Genomic DNA, 24,006 nt, shown 5'->3' on the forward strand with positions numbered 1-24,006 from the left:
CCTAGAGAGCTAGTATCTCCTAGTTTCTTACTTCCCCATATTCGTGTTCTGTGTTGAGTACAACAGTCATTATCTTACAAGAAATTCAAATCCCCCTTTTTGTGCAGCATCTTAGTGCTTCACCCTCTAAGTCTGGTGGGATCTGTGACTCATAATCTCAGATTGTCCCAATGTCTTTTTCCCTTTGTAAGGCACCAGAGATTGTGTCAGCATGTCACCAACATATCTGTCAAGTCTGCACCTGCAAGGCTCATGATTATTGCCTTTGTTGGCTACTCAGGGCCATCATGAATTGAAAAATGTCATAAAATGTCACACTATCAAAGAAAATTCAGCATGCTCTGTAATTCTAGTACTAATGTACCACAGACACTCTTCCCAGCTTCACTGCTGTGCAGCGGGAAACAAGTGAAGGGTTACACTGTTTTTAAGGGTTTTGCATCACCCTTCTTTCTATTTCTATTACTGTTAGGTTGGAAGGTATGCATCAAATGTTAGTTCACTAGTTAGCTTTACATGTTTTCCTGTCGTTTCAGCTGAAGTCTTCTTATTTCCCCATTCCTTAAGCATAAACTCCCAACATAAAAAAGAAAAATGTTGTTGAGCAGGTGCAAGCTCAGCTCGCCGGCAGTTTTCTGCCAATATGATAAAACGCCGAAAGTACACACACTGCAAATTGTTGTCAGGGAACACTTAACTATCAGAAAAAAAGTGGTCTGCAAGCCCTGCAAATTTACAGTAAGCAAGGAGACAATCTTTTTAGGGGGTTTAAACAAGTTTCACCTGAAGTACACATACTTCAAAGAGGAGTGGTATTCAAAAGTAGGAACTAGTTTTAAATTGATGTGAAACTGTTTATCAAGAGGTTCTGCTTTCTGTTTTAAGGGGCACCGTATATCTCTCAGGTTACTTAATGAAGACAGCTCATAATGTACTGAACACATCCCAGAGGACCAAAACCACAGCAGGCCTGTAGTATCGGCTGCAGAACCAAACCTTGAAATGCACTTGGACCTGCAGCTCTTGTCCATCCTTCTTCATCTACAGTTTGATAGTTTAGGACACAAGATTTCCAGATGTGCATCATCTATAGGCAACCAAAGTTTAACTTCCTGTATGTGGGTGGTTGCTAATACGTTGGGAACTGTAACACATTTTTGATGTCTCAGTGAGATTAAGTGTCGACCTTTCAAGACTATCCTACTTGCTTTGAGGACTTAAACAGGGTGGTCAAGTCCAAGTTTTAAATTAGAGCACAGGAATAAGTGCAGTTTTACCCACTGGAGTTTTGGGCTGACTCAGGGGTCTGTGTGTTTTTTCTTCCTTTTTTTAAAGCTTTACTGTACAGGACATAAATTCCTGAGCAGTGAAAAAGCGTCTCCTGACTACATTACCACAGGAATGGACCAGACAGGGTCATCTGTCAAACAGCATTCAAAAATATGGCGTCAGAGAAGGGCATAGGTAGAAGCTGCCAGCAATAGAAAAAAGCTTCCTTGACAAAAGTGGGTACATTTTCACAAAAGCTTGCTCTGTGGACTCCCAGACAAGACTATACACTTGGCCAAAAAAGTACTTAGTGTTATTGTTGAGGCTGACACACACAAACAGATATTATTAAATGTTTAATTCATATAGTCATCATAAAATATAATCTGGAAAAAGTTAGAAAATGTTCACAGTTGACAGTGGCGCTTGTGATGCCTGAATAAGTGCTCCCTTTAATCTATGTAGCAGCCTGGTTTAAAATGCACCTATTGTGCAGTAAACACTTTTACTTTCAAACAGCTTTCAGTTCATCTGTGAATTCTGTATATGTGTCAAGCTCAGTTTTCATCCATGCTGTAAAACATGTCAAAACACCCATGTAATCTACTTTGGTGCAATTTAACAAGGTAATGGGCCTCTAGTGGTTTTAACACCACTGTGGGCGGAGAAACTTTCACCTTGTGAAAGGATTCTGTGTTGGCTGACATTTACTGAAGCTAGGATACCAAAATAAACTCTTTAAATCAAAGCAAAATTCTGTTTTCTTACTTTTTTCAACTATCGAGTTAAACATTTAAAAATTCATAGATTAGTAGTAGCATCTCAGGAATACTAAAATATGTATTAGATGCATAATATGTTCCAGCATCCTAACCCACTCAAATATAAAGGCTGAGGACAAGATGTATTTTGTTTGTCTTTGACTTTCTTTCACTTACAGGAGATTTCTCAAGACAAATTAGCAGCAGGGATCAATAAGCATATGCTTCTAAAAGGTCGGGTCAACACATTTTCAGCACATTGTCTTTAATTCTTAAAACTGCAATCCTAAAGGGATAGAATGGCTTATTCTAATTGAGGTTGTATGAGGTATTTAACATGGTGAGTATATCACCTACATAAAAATGTGGTAAGCACTGCTCTTTTTTTCTGCCGGAGGAACAATGTGGATAACATGCTGTACTCTGCTGTGGACAGGATTTCTTGCATTGCTGCATACTAAAAGAAAGCCTACAAATCAATATCAGCTTAAGTGTATGTCAGATTTTGAATATATGCATTGCTCAACCCACTGTTGATTCCTCAGTGTTGAAGTCCAAGTTGAATCAAGAGTCACCAAAAAAGAATCTGAGTTGAGTCAAAGTGAAGCCCCCATTACCTGAGGATTTTAAGGAGGGCTGTTTCTCTCCATATTATTCACTTTGTATGGAGTCATATGTGGAGAATAAACTCATTAACTCACTGCTGTTAGTCAGATATTCCCCCAACTAAACATCTTGGACTGTAACCGTTGGTTAGCAGCTCGCTCACAGTGACAGTCCAAGTAACTTTGGCGTGCATTTACTTTTTGTGGTTTCATCCCAGAAAGAAGTCTGACGTTTCCCCCCTCTCCTTCTTGATGGTTCATATTGAACATGCTGCTCTGCTCTTGTTTACATTAGCTGTTAAATCTATGAAAGTAAAACACATGATTCACAGCATTTCTTTAACCATCCTGGCAGAAACTGTTGCAAGACGACACGAGTCGTATCTGAGTCCTGAAAATCAAAGCTCAAGTTGGCCTTAAGTCTGAATCCTGGATTTGAGTACTACAACACTAGCTCAGTCTTATTGCACCTTTGCACTACATTTCCTTCACTCTCAACATTATATAGGTCCACAAATGACATAGTTTGAAGGCTACTGTAGCTTTGGTTTTCCAGTGGCTGTAAAGTACCCATCAAATAAACACTTCTAGACATGGTTATATACCACTGCACACATATTGTATGTTCGTGCACACACACACACATGCACACACACACACACACACACACACACACACACACACACACACACACACACACACACACACACACACACACACCAGCACAGCGAGCCAGGGGGCACGATGACCTTTTCAAGGACCCCTGAAGGCAGTTTGATGGCTAATCTGAGAGAAAAACAATCACTTTTCATCTGTTTTTGAGCGGCAAGTGGGCGCTTTTTATGTCCCAGACGTGAAGCAACATTAATCACCTTTGCCTGCATTTCAGCTACAGCCAAATGGCCAAGGCCCCAGCATATTGGCGATGGCCGTGAAGCTGCCTTTTCCAAATCCAGACTCTACAAGCGCTGCCAAATAGCAGTGCTTGCCCAGCCAGGGTCTTTTTTTTTCTAACCCTAGATAAGGCACATATGCCTGTGAAGTCCAACTTTTCTTATTTCCTCACACTTCATTTTGACTTTAAAGTAATTAGGGCTATAAAACATCAAGAGTTTTAATCATTCCTTATCATTGTTTCATTATGATATCACTACATGTTAGTCTTTATTGATGCTTTTCAGTGTTTGCTCCCGATGTAGTAAAAACGTCACCTTTGGCATCTTCTCATCGGCTATCCTCATCTCCTCATCATGTATTTTTGGTTTGTGTGTAGGAGGAGGACATATTGGATCTTCTGGAGCAATGTGAATTGGACGACGAGAAGCTGATGGGCAAATCCTCCCGGCAACGAGGTCCTAAGGTGGGTGAGGGTGTGAGAGAGGAAGGGAGATGCTGAAACACAGAGAGAGGGGGGAGAATCAGGGCCATATGCCTCAAGGGACCCAAGAAAAAGTGCAAAGAAGAGTGTCAGAGAGGGAGAGAAAGAGGGAGGCAGGGGGGAGGCAGGTAGGCAGATGCCTGGAGCTACCGCCCACAGAAAGCATATAGGACGTGATTCAGAAAAATAAAGAGGAGGGGTAGTAGAAAAAGAAAAGAATCAGAAAGAGTCCCAAAGAAAAGATCCAACTCCCCTAGGGGACAGCTGTCAGGCTGCCTCTCTTTCTGTCTATCTCCCTCTTTTCTCTCTCTCTTCCTCTGTCACATACACCTATACGCCCCCACGATTTCCCACGACAGCACATTACTCCCTCCATCACCTTTCTTCACTCCCCTCCTTTCACCTCTCCATCCCCTGCCTCTTCCTGAACATCTACATCCCTCCCTCTTTCCCTCACTCACTCACTCACTTGGGGGCTAAATTGGCTGGAACACTCAAAGAGTATGTTAGGGACTCGACAGGGCAGTTCAGCACTGCATTAGAGAGGCCTTAGCTGGAATGAGGACTTGTTCAGACACAATCACTGTTGTCCAAATTAATTTGGACCCTGTCAGTTTGGATGTTGCTGGCTGTGCAGGGAGAGACATTGAGGGGAGCAGGGGGGGAGAAGAAAAAGCTGTGACAGATAGATTCACTCCTCGGGGTGCAGCGCTCACAAGCCATCTGGTGAAAGAGAACCAGTGAGTGCATGAAGCTAGAAGAGAGGAGCAAGGGGATTAGAGACTGGATTGCTGGGGAAGGGAAGGGCCACTAATGTATGTCACTGCTGAGGAAATGTTAAGACGGAGAGGACCAGAGGAGCAAGAAAGGCACAAAGTGAAATGTCGAAAGGCAGTGTAGTAGTGATAACCTTTGGGTTTCTATTTTTTTCCTATAATTTTTTTCTATTGTCCTCCCCCGTCTTTCACTTCTACCTCATGTACAAGTACATTTACATGATGAAAAATGTATCACATTTGATCCTCTTAAGCCCCTTTCTAACATGAACTCTCGGCACTTTGTAGACATTCAGGTACTGACGGGAGTCTTCTTGAATGGTTACCTTGCCTAGGTTAACGTTACATCTATACAAACGAAACAGTATAAAACACAATACCGACAACTGAATCATCCTGAGACACCAACACTCAATGTGAACAATGTCATACATATACATGCGCTCAGTCTGTTGTGGTAATTGTTCAAGGTTGTTGACAGTTTATCTCACCCTGACTTTGCCTAAATACAAAGGAAAATTTAGATCAAATCGCTTTTTGTATTGGTTTAAGCAACCACTGTTTGGTGATGTACCTGACCCTGTACATGTGTTCTAATGAAAGACTTCATCCTGCTTCTATTTAACAAATGTGTCAGTAAGGAAGTGGAGATGTTGCCACTTGAGACAGTTGCGATTCAGCTCACAAAAGGACAATTCAAATCACTTAGAAAAAGTAATCTCTGTGTTTTAATGCTTTTGATATCTTGTTAGACCTCGCTCGAACACAGCTTAAGAGAGGTGTAAAGATGTGGCATCAGAAGTGAAGATTTTGCAGTTGAAGATGCACCGGTGTTTCTCGTATATATAGACGACACCTAGGCGCCCAGCAAAAGTATGATTGCTGACCATTTATCTTTTTCTTTCTTTTATCCACATGAGATTTTAATCTGCTATCCCACTAGTGGGATAGCAATGAAGGATTTCTCTTTCTCCTCCTCCTCTTCTCCTGTTTGTGTTGCAAGTAGTGTCTCCACACCTCTGCAGGTAACAGAGAGAGAAAGAGAGACAATCTTAGGACAATGTGAGAGCTTGTGCCTCATTTGGAAGGAGCTAATAAACTGAACTTAACCCTTCATCGCTTTAGCTGTTTACATTTTCCCTCATAACTTTTCGATCCATCAGAGGTACCCTTTGTGTCCTATCAAAATAAAAAAAAAAACATGTTTGTTATCCATACCGGAAATAAAGTACCTGAGGCATAAGGCAGTAAACCAGAGAAGATAAAAGCATAAAAAATAACAGTTTTATGAGGCAATCTCAATCTAAAGTTTGAGCTGAAAGAGACGGTTCTTCCAGAGCCAAATGATCTTGACCACCAATAAGAGCTGGACTTTCCATCACTAGGAGCATTTACGCTGAGGTTGTTTACCTGAGAGAGAAGAGGGGATCCAAATCCTGCTCTTACATGTTAATGTTGATTGAAAACAGCTTGAGCAAGAGCATACAGTCTTTGTAGATTTGAAGTAATCTGTGGATCTTTATGAGTGTGGGATTTAACCTTTTACTGGACTTGGATCATAGGGACCCTTTGCAGCAGGACACGGTCTGACTTTCAACAACAGGTTTTAACGTTAATGTTAACTTCCGCTGATTTTGAACAGAATTACGGATTAATGGATAACAGAATTAAATGTTTGTTTAGCTGTGCCCACCTCTGCTAATAATCAATTGTGTCCCTGAAGGTCTGGTTTACTTTTCTAGGTCATAGCAACATTACTATTATTACCCTTCTGTTTCATAACTAGTGTGAATCCCATTACAGGAGCTTTGAAGTTTGTTTAAACAGATTTTGCCAGTTCTCATTCAGACCTGCATCCCTTATAGACAACGTTGATAATCTCAGTCATGCACTGCATGTGGGAAAGGGGCTTTGAGTTTGGCCTCTTGCTTCACCTTTCTCCTCAGTTCCCCTTTAAGCGTGCTCTTCTTTCACAGTTGCTCTCACTCTTGTCTTTGCACAAACCTAAAGTTTCTGTCTGTTTTTCTCTCTGTCTTCCTCTCGTCTGTTTATCCAACATCTTCCTGTCTGCTTTCTCTTCTACACTTGAATGTTCAGAGTCCTTTTCTCTCTCTCTCTATTCATTTCAGTTCTCCCACCTATTCAAAGCCTTTTCTTAGTTTCTCTCCGCTCCCATACTCAGATTCATCTTGTCCTCCTCTTTATTTCCCTCCCCATCAATCTAATGTTCCCATCTTCCCTTTTATTTTCCTCTCATGTATTTAATCTCTCTCTGTCTCGATCTTCCTCTATCACTCACCCTCACTGTTACCCGGCGGTGACTGTGTAAGCCCTGTGATCACTTCCTGCCCATTAATCCAGGTGGCCTGACAGCGCTGCCCGAGCTAACCGTAGAATAACAGATGTACAAATGCTTTATTAACGTGATCAGTGTATTCCTTTCCAGGATGTGAAGTTGACACTCAACTTAATGAACTCCGAGTTTAAAAAAAGAAGCTTTCTTGTTTGTGTTTTAGGGCTGAAGCAGATCATGATTTCATGAGTGAAGAAGTCAGCCACCTGTTCTGAGATAGCAGAGATTCAACATTTGTTTACCCTCCGTCAATCTTTTTATGAAGAATTCAGTTGTATTTGGAGGATAAAAGTTTTCCACTTAGTTCATTATAGTAGGACTATGATGTTAATTTTCTTCAAGTAATAACACAGAATCTCAGATTTTTAAAGCATTTATCATCAAATAAACTTTTAAATAAAGCAATCCATATTTGTTAAGGAGCGTATAAAGCCACTCTTCTTCTCAGGCCTAATCACAATGCCCCTCTTAGCACTACCTGTAGTTTTGGAGAGGGGGAGTGGCCCTTAACAGCACAGCAGGAGATTCAGTCTAAAAAAAACTGCATGTAAGAAAAGGGATAACATTAGTCATGACATAATGTACTGTCAAAGTTTTCATCGTGTTCTGGTCATAATGTGAATCCGCCATTTTGTAAATGCTGATTTGATGCTTACATATTCCTTTGTATCTACATTGAAAATAGGAATTTCAATAGATTTTAGAATTTAGGAGGGAGTCACTTTTTTGGGGGAATGTGTGTTCCTCTTTTCTTGCACTTGCAGCCACAGTTCATGTTAAACTGCCTTGGTTTGCAAGGCATTCAGGGACATTTTTCTATTACTCAAATTGTAGGATTAGATGACCTATAACCACGCACTCTAAAAAGAGGTGTATGCTGTATCCTATGAGGACACTGGGAAGGCTGAGTGGAAGGACCTTATTATTTTTATATTATTTATTTCTATAAAACCTTCGTTTAACCAGATAATACCCTTTGAGATCAAGTCCTCTTTCATCAGGACCTTAGGCTAGAACTGAGACAGGGCTGTGGTTATGATGGCTAATAAAGAAAAAGCACAAAGTAAAAGAAATGTTCCTGTGACAAAGCTTAAAAATAATGCACATTTACAACATATTTTTCACACAAATATACACACACACCTACACACAGCACGGTAGAATAAAATCCTGAAATCGTCTCTGTCCATAATGAGCCCGCAGGTAACCATACACACACGTGGGTGTGTGGGCTGGCTCTGTCACCTCCAGGTCTCCCAGTGACAGATGGTAATGGGCTGAGGGTGAGGAGAGGCGAGGGAGGGTGACAACATCTCAACGTCTTTATGTACAAGTGTTGTACACTTATGTCCTTGTGAGAGGCCGTTTGAGTTTCAGACCTTGAGCGGAAGGATTTTTTTCCCCAGAAAATGAGGTTATTTGTACTACTTTAGGGTTTGTAAGCAAATGCTCTCTGTCCCCTGAGAACAAAAGTATAAAAGATTCCTACATGTGTGTGTGTGCGTGTTTTTATTGACTTCTATATGGCTCTGTGTGCATTCTTGTAGTGACAGTTTGTGTATGCCTGTTTTTCTTACCTGTCTGTGTTTGTACCCGGCAGCCCTTGACCGCGATGCCAGAAAGCAGTCAAACACCCAGACGTCAAAGACCAGACTACTTGGCTGACTTCTCAAGTGGCAGCAGCGCTGATAACTCCTGCTCCTCCTCAGATGAAGAAGAGGAGGAGAGGAGGAATGCAGGGGGAGGAGGTGGAGGAGGAAGAAGCGGAGAGAAGAGGGAGAAGAAAGTTTCCTATGACCTTGGAGAGAACAAGGAGAGGAACTTGGCTGAGCGCTCAGGTAAAGAGGCTGGATGTATATAAAGGTGTCTGATGACCTCTTTATTAAGAAGCAGGGGCGTGTGGGGCTTTGACAGGGACCTTGTTTACAGCCGTCTTCATTTCATATTGCTTGTTTATTCAGTTCTTATTTTGCATTTTCTCTCCTCCTGCTGTTTGTTGCTTCCTTTCTTTTATTTCTGATTACAGCTGTTATCCTGATTTCTAGCACAGATTTGTTTTTCATATGTGTTAAATTGAGCAGTCAGACACCTGCACTGATACATGTTTTAAGATTTCTATTGTAGTCTCAAATTTTTCTTGCTTTGACAGTGATCAAAGTGCAAACAGGGAATATAGCGAGCATGAGTGTGTACATTGTTGGAGCAAGAAATTTGGAGTTGGTCCTATGAGGTTACAAGCACATTATAACCATCTGATTGGGCAACCCTCCAATTTTTATTTTTTTTACACTAAGTTTATTAAGAATTTTTATATATCAATCCAACCTCAACAGTTCAGTGTTGACACAGTTACTGATAGAAATCCCCCACCCCTTCCACACATGGTAAAATTTAAAGGGAACACAACAACATTTTTTAAAAAGATCAATAGGGACGTCTTCGGTGTCATGGTCTGGGTGCGCACCCTATGTGCGAAGGGTGTGGTCGTCATCATGGCAGTCATGGGTTGAGCTCCCGGCCTCAGCCGTTTGCTGCATGTCTTGCTGCTCCCCATGTTTCCTGTCTCTCTTCAACTGTCCGGTCTATTAAAGGTGAAAATGCCCAAAAATATAACTTTTTTTAAAAACGGATAAATAATATGAACTACAATAAATAAAGTTAATGAATTAATACAATTAATTAATAAAGTAAAATAATTATTATCCATTATTTAAGGCATAAACAAGCATTGAAACACACAAAAGAGTGGAGCAGTGACAGATGAACCTAAGCGGCATCTTACGGATCTTTCTAGATGCTTGTTTCAGATGCTTCTTGTTACATACATCAACATTAAAGGCTACTCATCCATAAAATTACTAGAGCTGAAAATATCAACATGAGTCAGAAAAGGCTGCCATATCAGTAAAAACTTGTCAGATGACCCTCTGACAGCATACCTTATCTTCTCAAGCTTAAGGAAATGTATCATGTCTCAAATCCACTGAGTAAATGTTGGAGGGTTACTGTCTTTCCATCCAAACAAAATTTGTGGGAAAAGACAAAAAACTTTGTGTGTAGTTGATCAAAATTTGATTTTGTGTCACCACACCAAATAGCGTTTGGAGGGCAGATAGTTCCAAAACTCTACCAATAGTTTTGGACTCCAAATAAAAATAAAAATAAAAGAAATATCCAAAGCCTGATTGAAAATATTTCAATACACATGCACTCACATTTTTTAGAATACAAATGTAAAGAGTTTTGCTTTGATCAGTACCTACAATACTCATACACTTTCTCTCGCAGCAAGCTGTGATGCTGTGAACAACAAGTTTTTGTGTCTAATTGATGTGATGAAATTAAAGTAGATGCTAGGTTTCAAATTGAAGTGTAATGGGTGATCATAGCCTGTGACTAATCTCGTGCTGTGCCTGAGCAAAGTGTCCTAGCTTCAAACACACAAACACACACACCTGCACACAGAATAATGTCGAACATCTGAAAAGCACTTGAGGAAAGATAAGTGTCCTGAAGAGTGCAGTTCCGGCAAATAGAAGGTGGAGGACGAGAAGAAGGAATGTGATTGAAAGAGAAAGTAAGAGAAAAAGACTCCTTTTGTTGTTTACCTTGAAAACACCTTGAATTTAATGTGGAAATATTCCCTGTTTTATAGAGAGTGATAAGTCTCAAGCATTGACACAATATTTCATAAGTCACATACATCAACTCACTTTCAGCTCTCTGAAGTGAGTAAGAGGGCACCTTTCACAGCCGTATATGTGCTGTCCTTGGAAAGAAAAAAGCTTCTCCGGTTGCATTGTGGACCAGCGGTTTTACTGCTCAATAGAGAGAGGGGGGAGTTTTTTGAGCTCATTCTATTTGTCACAAAGTAAGGGGACAAACCGATGAAAAAGCCCAACTTTTAACTGTGTGTGTCTCTGTGTATGTGCAAAGAGAGACGGCAACCCTGCCAAGCACTCCTCCATACCACGCCACCAAAGAGCCGCTAGAACTAAGCCCCATAATGCTCTCATTTGGCACTGGCCAAACCTCAGTAGGCCACACAGCAGACCAAATAATCACTTGCATGCACACTTGATGTCAGACACACATACACTACACAAATAGAAAACACACACCAATACACAGGCTGGTAGAAAAGCTGGAGTAGTTTCAAGGGTGATGGGGAGTGTCAGTGTGGTTTTTCAGCTGGATTTTTTGTGTCTTTGTGTGTTTGTGTCTGAGAAAGAGGAAGAGCGCTTCTCTTTAATCCATTCCCAAACCAGACAGGACTACTGTTTAGTTTCTGGTTTCTACAACACATGCTGCGGTCGCTAATAACATACACACAGGGCCGCTGGGCCAGAGAGCCAGAGCGCACCAATGGGAGTTTTAATGCCACACTTCATCTCCAAAGCCACCCGGCAATGGATGGAAAGCAGAGAAGAGAGCTTGACAGTGACTTGAGCCCTGAGACAGGATCAGGAGAGAAAAGAGTTTGAAGTGTGACAGTGAATCACTCCCCCTTTTCCTCCCTCACCCTCTCTTTTGTTTCCCTACAGGCCGAATGCACTGGAAACCTCCAATCAAGTCTCTCAAAACCAGCCCCATCCCCTCTGCTTCCCCAACACTCTCTGGTCCAATCAGACGCTCCATCTCCTGCCCTCGTTCCATTGCTTCCCTCTCGTCGCCCAATGAGTTGCGGACTTTGTCAACCAGACCTTCTCCTACAGTTCCCATGGCCACTCCCCTCATCAGGCCAAGCTCTGCTACGCTGCGCTCTCATTCGCTGAGTCGCAGTGGCTCCGCCCACCGTGTGCCTCACAGCAACAGTCTGGGGACCATCCACTCCAACATCGTAAGATAATCAACTCACACACACACAAGGGTTGTGATTCAGAGTGCGTCAGATACATTGTCAGTCACAGAGAAGTTTACTTAGTTCATAACTTAAAGTAGTCAAGCTGTCTTTTTGCCAAATATGGGCATCATCTTCTGATCAAATACCCAAGTACCCAAGTATGATCAAGACTGTGTTGAATTATATTTACCCACTCAAGTTTACTTTTGTTTTACGAACTGTCCTTGAGCTATTCTCCTCCTGTGGCATATATTGTCTCCAGGCCCAATAAGAATCTCTCAGCTGCTCCGTCAGTACTGTAAAGGCCGACTGTAGCCCACCACAATGATCTTTTATTATGTTGCCATCTGTTGCTCTCTGCCTGCCTCCTCCATTCCCTTTCTTTCTTCACGGTAACCTTTGTGACATACCGTGTTACTAGAAGAAATGGAGAGGAATACTTTTAACCTTTGAATACAGAGCCAAATGGAAAACTTTTGTCCTGAAAAGGCCATAGAGTGCAATGGTTGCATGCTCGTGTCATGACACACATGTACAGAAAGTGACAGGGGAATTTTCTTTTCTGTAATTTTAACCGTCCTGCACTCTGTAAATCCGTCAGAGTTGCACATGGAGGGATAAGAAAATAATTGAAAGAAAATCTCAAATTGGATTTAGGCTCACTAATGAGAACATTGCAAACGCTATAGCCATATAGGGATATTTTGAAGTGGTCCCAATACCAGACAAAATTTAGTTACTTTGAAGACGTTTAAACTAATTGGTTTCTTTCTGTTTGTGTGGGTGCAGGGTGATCCATTGATAAACCTGAGAAGTAAAGAGCAGGAGGCTGAGCTGGTGCGTCAGACTCTTGCAGCACTCACCGCCATGAGAATCAGGTTTCCGGGTAAAACAGAAGAAGAGGCTGAGGCTGTGCTAGACGAGGTGGGTGTATTTTACAATGATCCAATGTGTTAAATTTCCAATGTGAGTATCATATTATTCAGATTCTGGGGCCAAAAGAGAGCGTAACAAATGTTGATGATGTAGTTCAGAAAGACATTAAAATAAATAAGGACAAGAAAAAGGGAGTGAACTTGGAGCATCCCAGAGACCGGCTGTATTCCCAGAGTCCCCTCTGTGGCCAGGTGCGGTCACTCCGCAGCCTGAGCAAAGGAGCCCTCTTCGTCCCTCGCTACAATAGCCTGACAATTTTGGCTTGGCTCCCATTGTCTTTCAAATGACCCCGGTAAAAACCTGTCGTTCATTTTGCAACCTCGTGCTATTCCCCATTGCTCCTTTGTATCACCGGGTGCCACCTCTATTCCCTCTCAGATTTATGTCCCTGCCTTTTGTTTTTACTTTTGTTTGTGATGCTGCTGACAGAATTGCTCGAATGTACAGTCGTATATTTCTGTGAAGTAGCACAGAACAATTTACTCATATCACTTTAATTAAACAAACTGTCACTGCATTACTAACAATTCAGACACAGAGATGGTGTCATTTTTAAACATAGGGTCTTTAAACACCTTCACTTTTTTGTGGAATACTAGTTAATTTTGCATTATGTCAAAGAAATAAGAAAAGAAAAAAGCCCAAAGAGAAAATCACCTTGAATTAGTAATAAGTACCATGAAGGCATCCATCCACCAAATCCACATTGACTCTGACCTCTGTTATGGCCAAGACTGTCCCCAGAACCAGACATCCATTCAGGACCCCAGTGTTGAACAGATAGCAGCTTGTGAGACTGTCTTCACTGTGGTGACTAATGACAGGTGTACAAGCAAAGGAGCATGTTAAATGAACAGAACAAATTTACACCAGGCTACATATGAGAAATGCACAAGATGTATACTGTATGTAAGTAGTTGGGTCAGTGGTCCATTGCAAATGTGATGATTTCAAGAAGCATGAGTCAAGTAACTTTTGGTAAGAAGCTTTGAAAGGTATTGACAGAGCAGTTCAGCTAATCATAACGAGTGGTTGGCCAGCACTTGAACCACAGAGAATAAGAGTATGGTGGTCTCAGAAACCCAATATATTCAGGGGAACATCATGTCAATGTTAATAATAGGGTTCCCACACATCCTGGAAAAACTGGAAAACCTGGAAAACAGTTGACCAGTTTTCCAGTACTGGAAAACACCTGGAAAATAGGAGAAAAAGTCAAATGTCCTGGAAATCACATATAGTCCTGGAAAATTATTCCGACATGACTGTGTGCGACCTGACCCTATTAACAAAACACATCCCCATTCATTGAAAGTTGAGTGCACGCTTTGCTGGAAAAGACAGCGACACTGCGCAACTTTTTCACATCTTTTCTCCTTCACTTCATAATCATGCATTCACAGAAAACGGGGGTATATTGTTTATCTTTTATGGTACATTAACCTTGTGGTCTGCTCTTTTGATTCAAAGAGTCTTATATTTAAGTTATAGTGTGACCAGCAGAGTTGGGCAGAGAGCTTGGGGGTCTGTACCTCACAACTTTCTCTGCAGGCTGAGAGCTCAATTACCGCACTCTAGCTCAGTTGTTCTCAAAGTGGGGTCCTGGGACCCCTGGGGGTCCGCGAACCATGGCGTGGGGGTCCATGAAATAATTTAAATACATTTCTAATAAATTATAAAGTTGTGCTGTGTCATTACAACAGCAAAGACACCATTGTTATGATACCATTTGGTGGCTCGAAGGGATATGTGAGTCTTGCTGCTGTTCATTTTCTGAAAGAGTTGAAGATCAATTACTTGAAAAGTATAAATGCTGTCATGTTGAGTCCACAAGGAACGAAATGACCCTCTGTTTCAAAGTGTATAAGTGGTATTTACTTGATTCAAATTGAAGTGTTATCTGTTTATCACTATGGTACAGGTCTGAAGTATTTACATTGATACGTTTTACAATACAAATAGTTCCAAGGGAAACTAAGAGTGCAAATGGTAGTAAGCATGTGCTTTGGTGATGGGAAGTTCAGCTCTTTTAACTCGGCTCCCAAAGAAGAGCAGTCTCTTTCGACTCCTGAAAGGCTCTTAATTTAGGATCTTTATAGCCGTATATTTTACCTTAAATTTGCAAAAACTAATGGTTTTTGTTGAAAACACTTATACGTGCGGTGTTTTTATGAGAAGACTTATAATTGACCAATTTTGTGCATTTATTCTGTTACAAAACCATTCTCATCCTGATCCTAGGGTTAGGATTTGGGTTAGGGTTATGATTACAGTTAGGGTGAGGATTAGGGTTAGGGTTAGGGTTATGATTACGGTTAGGGTTAGGATTAGGGTTAGGATTACGGTTAGGATTAGGGTTATGATTACAGTTAGGGTGAGGATTAGGGTTAGGGTTAGGGTTATGATTACGGTTAGGGTTAGGATTAGGGTTAGGGTTGGGATTAGAGTTAGGGTTAGGGTTGTGATAAGGGTTAGGGTTAGGGTTGTGATAAGGGTTAAGGTTAGGGTTAGGGTTAGGGTTGGGATTAGAGTTAGGGTTAGGGTTGTGATAAGGGTTAGGGTTGTGATAAGGGTTAGGGTTAGGGATATGATTAGGATTAGGATAAGGGTTAGGGTTAGGATTAGGGTTAGGGTTAGGGTTAGGATTAGGGTTAAGGTTACGATTAGGGTTAGGGTTGGGGTTAGGATTAGGGTTAGGGTTGTGATTAGGGTTAGGGTTAGGGTTATGATTAGGGTTAGGATTAGGGTCAGGGTTAAGGTTATGATTAGGGTTAGGGTTGGGATTAGGGTTAAGGTTATGATTAGGGTTAGGGTTAGGGTTATGATTAGGGTTAGGGTTAGGGTTATGATTAGGGTTAGGGTTAGGGTTAGGATTAGGGTTAGGATTAGGGTTAGGGTTAGGATTAGGGTTAGGGTTAGGGTTATGATTAGGATTAGGGTTAGGGTTAGGGTTAGGATTAGGGTTAGGGTTAGGATTAGGATTAGGGTTAGGGTTAGGATTAGGGTTAGGATTAGGTTAGGTTTATGATTAGGGTTAGGGTTAGGATTAGGGTAAGGGTTAGGGTTAGGATAAGGGTTAGGGTTAGGGTTAGGGTTAGGATTAGGGTTAGGGTTAGGATTAGGGTTAGGTTTATGATTAGGGTTAGGGTTAGGATTAGGATTAGGGTTAGGGTTAGGGTTAGGGTTAGGATTAGGGTTATGATTAGGGTTAGGGTTAGGGTTAGGATTAGGGTTAGGGTTAGGATTAGGGTTAGGGTTAGGGTTAGGATTAGTGTTAGGGTTAGGGTTAGGATTAGGGTTAGGGTTAGGGTTAGGATTAGGGTTAGGGTTAGGGTTAGGGTTAGGATTAGGGTTAGGGTTAGGATTAGGGTTAGGGTTATGATTAGGATTAGGGTTAGGGTTAGGATTAGGGTTATGATTATGATTAGGGTTAGGGTTATGATTAGGGTTAGGGTTATGATTAGGGTTAGGGTTAGGGTTAGGATTAGGGTTAGGGTTAGGGTTAGGGTTAGGGTTAGGGTTAGGATTAGGGTTAGGGTTAGGGTTAGGATTAGGGTTAGGGTTAGGGTTAGGATTAGGGTTAGGGTTAGGATTAGGGTTAGGGTTATGATTAGGGTTAGGGTTAGGATTAGGGTCAGGGTTAGGGTTAGGGTTAGGGTTATGATTAGGGTTAGGGTTATGATTAGGGTTAGGGTTAGGATTAGGGTCAGGGTTAGGGTTAGGGTTAGGGTTAGGATTAGGGTTAGGGTTAGGGTTAGGATTAGGGTTAGGGTTAGGGTTAGGATTAGGGTTAGGGTTATGATTAGGGTTAGGGTTAGGATTAGGGTCAGGGTTAGGGTTAGGGTTAGGATTAGGGTTAGGGTTAGGGTTAGGATTAGGATTAGGGTTAGGGTTAGGATTAGGGTTAGGGTTAGGGTTAGGATTAGGGTTAGGGTTATGATTAGGGTTAGGGTTATGATTAGGGTTAGGGTTAGGGTTAGGATTAGGGTTAGGGTTAGGGTTAGGGTTAGGATTAGGGTTAGGGTTATGATAAGGGTTAGAACCAGACCTTAATTTAGGCAAACAGAACCAGAACCAAACTCCAGCAAACCCAACCAAAACCGAACCAGACCCAAATCAGAACCGAACCAGAACCGTACCAGAACTGAACCAGAACCGAACCAGAACCGAACTGTTCCAAACCGAACCAGACCCAAATCAGATCCGAACCAGAACCGTACCAGAACTGAACCAGAACCGAACCAGAACCGAACTGTTCCAAACCGAACCAGAACCAGAACCAAACTCAAGCAAACAGAACCAGAACCAAACTCGAGCAAACAGAACCAGAACCAACTCAAGCAAACAGAACCAGAACCAAACTCAAGGAAACAGAACCTGAACCAAACTGGAGCAAACATTATTTATGTCCTCAGTGCAGGTTGGCATTGAGAAAAATCCGATGCCTCAGCTTTGATGGGCTGATCCGATTTCTCCTCTCAGTTCTCTGAAGGAACAGATGAAGCCAGGATACACAACATCCCCTCCATCACCTACATCCTATATCCTCACATGTGATTGGCCGCCATGCTGACCAATCAAAACAAAGTTCTGCTGTGAGCAGAGCTGGGGCTGAGCACTGAGAGAGCTAAGCAGCGAAAGGAAAAAACTGGGAGCCGGCTCTCTCTTGATGTGAGCCGGCTCTTCTGATTCACTATAAAGCATCGGCTCTTAGAGCCGCAGCTTTTGATCATGACACATCATTAATGTGCTTAATCTGTGTTACAATTATGGGGTTTGAGTTGAGTTGAGAAACATTTGTGGCCATTTTTGTCATTCAGTTCTATTTAGGTCATTAATGCACTGATCCTCTGATCATTATTATTATTTAATTATTTCAGTAAGGCAGCTTCCTGATTCCTTTGTTTTTTTCTTAGCTCATTTTATATTTTTTGAGAAAAGAGACAGCTGAGAGTTGCCCATCATTGATACTCGGTTGCACTAAGAAAGTGAAGTGCTGTACAGCTGTGGTTGCATTATTCTATAATCAATTTGCCATCATTTTTAAGTATGTAAGAGATGATTTCATTGATAGCCATAGACTACATGTCTTTCAATGTAGACTTCCACTGAGAGGAACATATTAGACTATTTAGGAACTACATTAGGAACTAAATTTAGACTGTCATACCAGCTTGATCATCAATGAAAATGTCCTGGAAATGTCCTGGAAAATGATCTCTGGAAAAGAGTGGGAACCCTGATCATGATTAAGCAGGTATATTTTGAGTTAGAGTTGAGTTGAGAAACATTTGTGGCCATTTTTGTCATTTAGTTCTATTTAGGTCAATGTATGCACTGATCCTCTAATTATTATTATTATTTATGTTTTTATTTTAATAAGGCAGCTTCCAGATTCCTTTGCTGGCACTTTTCTTTTTTACTTAGCTAATTTTATATTTTTTGAGAAAAGAGAAAGCTGAAATGAGAGTTGCCCATCATTGTTACTTGGTTATTTAGGAACTAAATTTAGACTGTCACACCAGCTTGATCATTGCTGAAAATGTCCTGGAAATGTCTGGGAAAATGATCTCTGGAAAAGAGTGGGAACCCTGTAATAAGGACCACATTTTGATGCTTTTTTTCATGATTTGTGATTTAAAGATTATCAGATATCCAGTCAAACAAAGAAAAAAAATGTGTGTAAGTGAATTTGTGAAGAGGTTATCACGTGGGGGACAGTGAACTCAATCAAAAATGTGAAGCAAACTAAAGTGTTGCAGATTTGAATTGCCCTGATTTTACACAGCAAAATATACGTATTACCACTGACGATTGGCTTCAAAACAACGCTTCAGAAACAGATGGGTACTACGTCCATTATTTATACAGTCTATGGTTGCAACCAGCTACATTCTTAAGCCCTTTACAGTCACAACACTTTAAAAAATAAATAAATAAAAAATACTTTACCATGTAGAATAAAGGTATTTTAAAAGTACCCTGTCTTTTTTTTCCCAGGTGATTATATTTTAAATTTTAGGTTGAGTTCACTAATTACCAATGCAATAACCGCTTAACAAGGTGAATTTAGCACAAGTATCCAAAGAGCACCTGTGTGCAATTACTATAAATACCCAGAAGCACCTCTAGTCCTATGTCTTCCTAAAATAATGAAATACTTCTTGGTCATTGAATTGCTGCTTTAGCCGACAGCACCGTCAGCCAAACGGTCAATCGCACTGAACAAGGGTAAAAGGAGGTTGTAGCAGTGTCTGTTACCATTCAGCACTAACAGTGTGATGTGGTGCAGTGAACAGATCCACTGTTATGTATGTTACTGCCCTCTGTTTTTACCACTGCTTGTTTTAGAGTTAGGTCACTTTCAGACAAGACAAGGCTGGTAGAGTTTACAGCCTGTCATGCAGTTATGTAACTGTGAACAATGATGCTTCTAAAAAAAAACATCAGAGATTTGATTGACATAATGGGGTCTGACTCAGAAGCTCCTCAAACTGATGACAAATGAGTCATCAACATATAGAGGACAGCCATACATCGTTATATAAAAACTATACCATCAGCTTTGAAACCATTTAGACACAAATATATTTTTGGAACAATGTCACAATAAACAATAGAATGCATTAAAGTCTTACAGGCTGGTGGTTATGTTTTGGGTTAAGTCGGGAGAATCCACTTAGTAATTGGTTTAAGCCTACACAACGTCCCCACAAGAACAGCAAAAACAGTGAATGTGTTTCTGTGTCATCTGGGTGTGTCGGGGTCGTGAGAGACAATTACCTCCACACCTGTACTGTTAACGAACGCTAATGAGAGAGCCATGGAAACGCAGCTGAGCAACTGCACCTGTACTGTTCCCTCTGTGCCTCAAGAGAGAAGGAGCGTTAAGTTGGCATGAAAACAATCTTTGACAATTTATATTGTCTGTGATTTAAAGTTGAGGTTTAATTGGACTAATGATGTGTTTGTAACCAAGTAATTGCCTCTTTTATCTTTCACTCAAAACCTGCTTTTTTTGTCACAGTCGAAATCACTGAAAGGTGAAAAGCATCAAGAGCATTTCTGTTGTGCTTTAATGGAGGCTAATTTGTGTATGTATGAAACAAATGAGACAAATGAGCATGCATCTCACCAGGCAAGGTTCATAAGGTTCTTGTTGAGGGAGAATAATAACAAACAAGTAACTTTCAGGAAAGCGCACCAATGTGTGTCTCCGCTCTGTATCTGGGAATCCTTGTGGACTGTTTTTTGTGCATACACATGTGTGAGCGAGCAAACACAAAGTTTGCACTGGAGCTTCCCATGGGGAGTACTGTTTGCAGGGGATCTAGCATGCTACGTGAGAGGTTTATGTGCACCAGTGGGGAGATGTAGACTAAGTCAACAGAGCAACAATAACAGTGCCTGTAGGTACACAACTATGTTGGCAGTAGGAGCAAGTGCATGGGAATATCCAGCACAGCTTTTGAGCATAACGACACATGCCCCAAGGATTTTTTACATATCTACAAAACAAAGGACTTTACTGAGGAGATCCAAATATCACACCTCCACTTTTTTTATCTCAGAGATGTGCTGTATTTGAATGATAGATAACAAACAACTCAGCAAACACAGTCTGTCAACAGGCAAGCAGTGTGTTCTGTAAATGTCCAATATATTTTACATGCTGGTATTATTTACAGAGAGGCCGATAGTAAACTGCAGCGGTCGACTTCCTCTGGGTTTATTTGATTTTTTTACACAGCTCAAATGTTAAATAAATAAATAATTGAAAATATAAAAGCTATGTTTGAGTTTGCAAGGTTTGCAATAGAAAAAAATATGTAGAAAATTATGAAATTCAGTTGTGAAGTAGAAAATGTGACTCAGAACACAAGTTTTTCACCAGGAGTTGTTCTGATATGCAATAATGAGACATTGAAGCAATGTTCTCCTGTTAAAATACATCCTCTTTTAATTTGTATTTTCTGTGTTGTGCAGCATTACATGTAAGAGCATGTCAGCTCTATCTTTAATGTTTTCTACTATAAGAACATGGAACTTTTCCATAATGGAGACTGACCTATGTGTGAAAGTTGATAATGCTTTATGTTTAAAGATAGATGATGGTTCGCTCCACGTGCCTTGGCCTTAGTGTGAAAGAAAGGATAAGTGTGAAGGTGGGAATAGGCTCCAGACTTAATCTGTACGTTCTTATTCTATGTCTGACACAATTGTTCTTCAGCAGCAATGGCAGTCTGCTGTAGAGGATCATAATCTGTTCTGGAAACATTGACCAAAGCCAACCAACAATCATCAACTCATATGGATGAAATAATCTGTTTGTACTTTAAATGTTATTGTTGATATTTTTGGTAGCTGTACATCACATTGACTGCAGAGTAAACATGAAGAAGGCCTTGGTTTTGACCAATACTGTGTAGGAAATAGTAGATTTTGAAAAACATGGCGATGTAGTAGACTTGCAGTCTTTTCTTTGTTGTTAAAAACCCCCAACTCATTCTAGTTTTTTTTTGCTCTAGATTCTTGACAACTGGAAGTACCATAAATCAAAGGTGGCCTCCTATTGGCTTGTGAAGCTGGACTCCACAAAACAACGAAAGGTAGGTCTTCTACAGAATCAATCTGAAAGAGAACTGAGCCAACAAATCTTAGATCTGCCCCTCCAGAAAACTGAACATCAGCTCAGCTCAAGGTCTATGAATTTTCTGCAGAATACAAATCTAAGATACACATAACTGGACAGTTTCATGACACATCAAAGAGCACAGAAAAAGTTTGAAACCTCTTTGATATCAGCAAGAATTTAGAGAAAACATCTCTCCTCCCTAAGCTCACAACATAAAAACCCCAACAGAGAGTAAGAGCCCATTAAACAGAGAAAATGAAAGGGCTTAAAAAGTAAACAAGTTATTGTGAGGATTAACATGCCTCTATCTTTGTAAATGGTAAAGAGTTGAAAAAATATGTAACTATTTGTTTGACAGAAAAGGAGCCAGTGTTTTAGAGTTAAAAACAATAACATTGATCTACTAATTCTAAAGAAGTTAAGGGAAAATGAGTTGTTAGGATAGTATGATTTTAACCCTCCTGTTATGTTCGTTTCTTAGGGACAGCAATAATGTTCTTGGGTCAACTTGACCCGGGGCATGTTTAATTATCCAAAAATGTCAGAACCCAAAATCCCATTTTACATTTTTTTAAATGTCATTCTTAACTCCATTACTAACCATTTAAATCAATATTTAGTGCATTGCTAAAAATGTGAAATGAACCTTTTTCATTGTATATGCAGAAGAAGTTTCATACTGAAAAAATACTTTTAACAATTTTTAAAATGGGTCAATTTGACCCGCAACATAACAGGAGGGTTAAACTTTAACAAGATACTAGTAAATAAAAAAGATGTCCCTGGCAACACCAGTACTGTAAGGCAGAATGAGTAAACATTTCCTACAACCATGCTCTCTGTCTGCATTTTATTTTCTTATAATTTTTTGCTGTGCTCAGGAAGTTTCCTGCTATCAGCCTGTGGGCACTCCTATGTTCTTTGACTGTCTGAAACAGATGCTAACACTGGGGCTACACAGTCTACCTAAAGGCTACCTTGTGTGAGATGCAAAAGGTAGCATGACAAAGCATCAGTATTTGACAACCCGAGAGTCAGAACCGTCTGCTGTGTCACTGATGTACAGAGGGCTTCGGGTGTGACTGAGAGGCAGAGCAGAGAAGCGAGGGATGATGAAGCAAGGGCTTTAGCTGAATTCAAACAACATTGTGCACCTTCCTGCAGGGCCATGTTATGTAGTTTGTGCTCTAACGTGTGACCCATGTGAAGCAATCATAAAATGCCGTAAACACTACTCCCTCTTCTCGTTCACTTTCTAGGTTGAGTGCTCTCTCTAGTTCAAAATTCCCAGAAGATTTAAAATCACTTTCAGTCTTCTTTTTAACAGTTTTAGAGCTTTTATGCTGTCAAACATGAAATTAACCAAAGTTCTGATTTGTATTGAAAAAGTTCTGCACTATCAATACTTTAAAAAATACTTTTGACAACTCTAGTCAGAGACAATACCTCATCTTTAAACTCAGGGATCCTTAAAATATGCCACCTGTATCCTTTGACACTGTGTAAATTGCCTGCCTTCGTTATTGCTGCTGCATGGTCCATACTATCACCCTGTATAGGATGTTTGTTAAAGCGCTGACAAAATGCCACTGCTCCTCTCCTTTCTTTGAATGCTTTTGAACAATGTTTAAAGTCCCCAAATCCAACATGAGAGAAAGAATGACAAATAAGACAAGCATGAAGATCATTATCATGCCAGACAGTGCGAGGTAGACACACCAAATAGGATGTAAACAAAACAGAAAAAGGGGACAAGACGTGAAATGGCATCCAGTAGGCGTGTCAGTAATGATGTGATCTCTCAGCCACCGCTTTCTGCACAACTGCGTTTGGCTGTGTTGTGGGCTGTGGCGGTGCGCGCTGATGTTTTATTTGGAGTAGGGCAGCCTAATGAGCAGCAGGCAGAGGTCAGGAATGTAGCGCCCACCGCTCTGCCATCTGATTACCATACCAAAACATATGTGTGTGTGTGTTTACTCATCTATCAGTTTGTCTGAGTGTGCATGCGTGGCTCGCCTCATATTGCTGTAGGGAAATCTTGCCTCTTCGCATCACAAAACACACATGCACTCACACACACACAGTCGCTCGGGCACGTCAGTAATGAGGAGTGAGGAATCAAAGTCAAAAGGGCCACAGTGCTGCACTCTGCACGAGGTGAGGAAGGAAGGGAAAGGGGAGGAAGAGAAGGCAGTGAGGTGGGGAGAGACGGGAAAACAAAGAAGGAGATGGAAAGCTGGCGCAGGTGTCCTCAGACCGCCTGGAAACTTCTGACACCTTCTCTCCAAGACTGACGGCGGTGCAGCAATTAGTCCTCTCCTATGCTCTCCACTGTCTGCCCCAGTCCTTTTTGCCCTGCCTCTACAACAGCCCCCCTTCCTCCATATAGGCAGTGCCATCGGCCATTCCTGTACATGCTTTAAAATTAATATTAAAATTGTCACCGTGGA

The 24,006-nt window shown here is 40.9% G+C and overlaps 1 protein-coding gene across 2 annotated transcripts in view; it reads left to right on the forward strand.

Moving 5' to 3' along the window:
• ttll7 (tubulin tyrosine ligase-like family, member 7) overlaps window positions 1–24,006 on the forward strand; it is a 79,900-nt gene that overhangs the window by 44,413 nt on the left and 11,481 nt on the right. For both annotated transcript variants that reach the window (XM_034678052.1, XM_034678047.1), the window contains exons 14-18: window positions 3,909–3,995; window positions 8,743–8,980; window positions 11,687–11,982; window positions 12,775–12,909; window positions 21,450–21,530. In XM_034678052.1, the coding sequence (XP_034533943.1) occupies window positions 3,909–3,995; window positions 8,743–8,980; window positions 11,687–11,982; window positions 12,775–12,909; window positions 21,450–21,530 (837 nt within the window). The remainder of the gene's footprint in view (window positions 1–3,908; window positions 3,996–8,742; window positions 8,981–11,686; window positions 11,983–12,774; window positions 12,910–21,449; window positions 21,531–24,006) is intronic.

The sequence above is a fragment of the Notolabrus celidotus genome, chromosome 2 (assembly GCF_009762535.1).
Source record: "Notolabrus celidotus isolate fNotCel1 chromosome 2, fNotCel1.pri, whole genome shotgun sequence".
In the NCBI taxonomy this organism is placed as follows: Eukaryota; Metazoa; Chordata; class Actinopteri; order Labriformes; family Labridae; genus Notolabrus; species Notolabrus celidotus.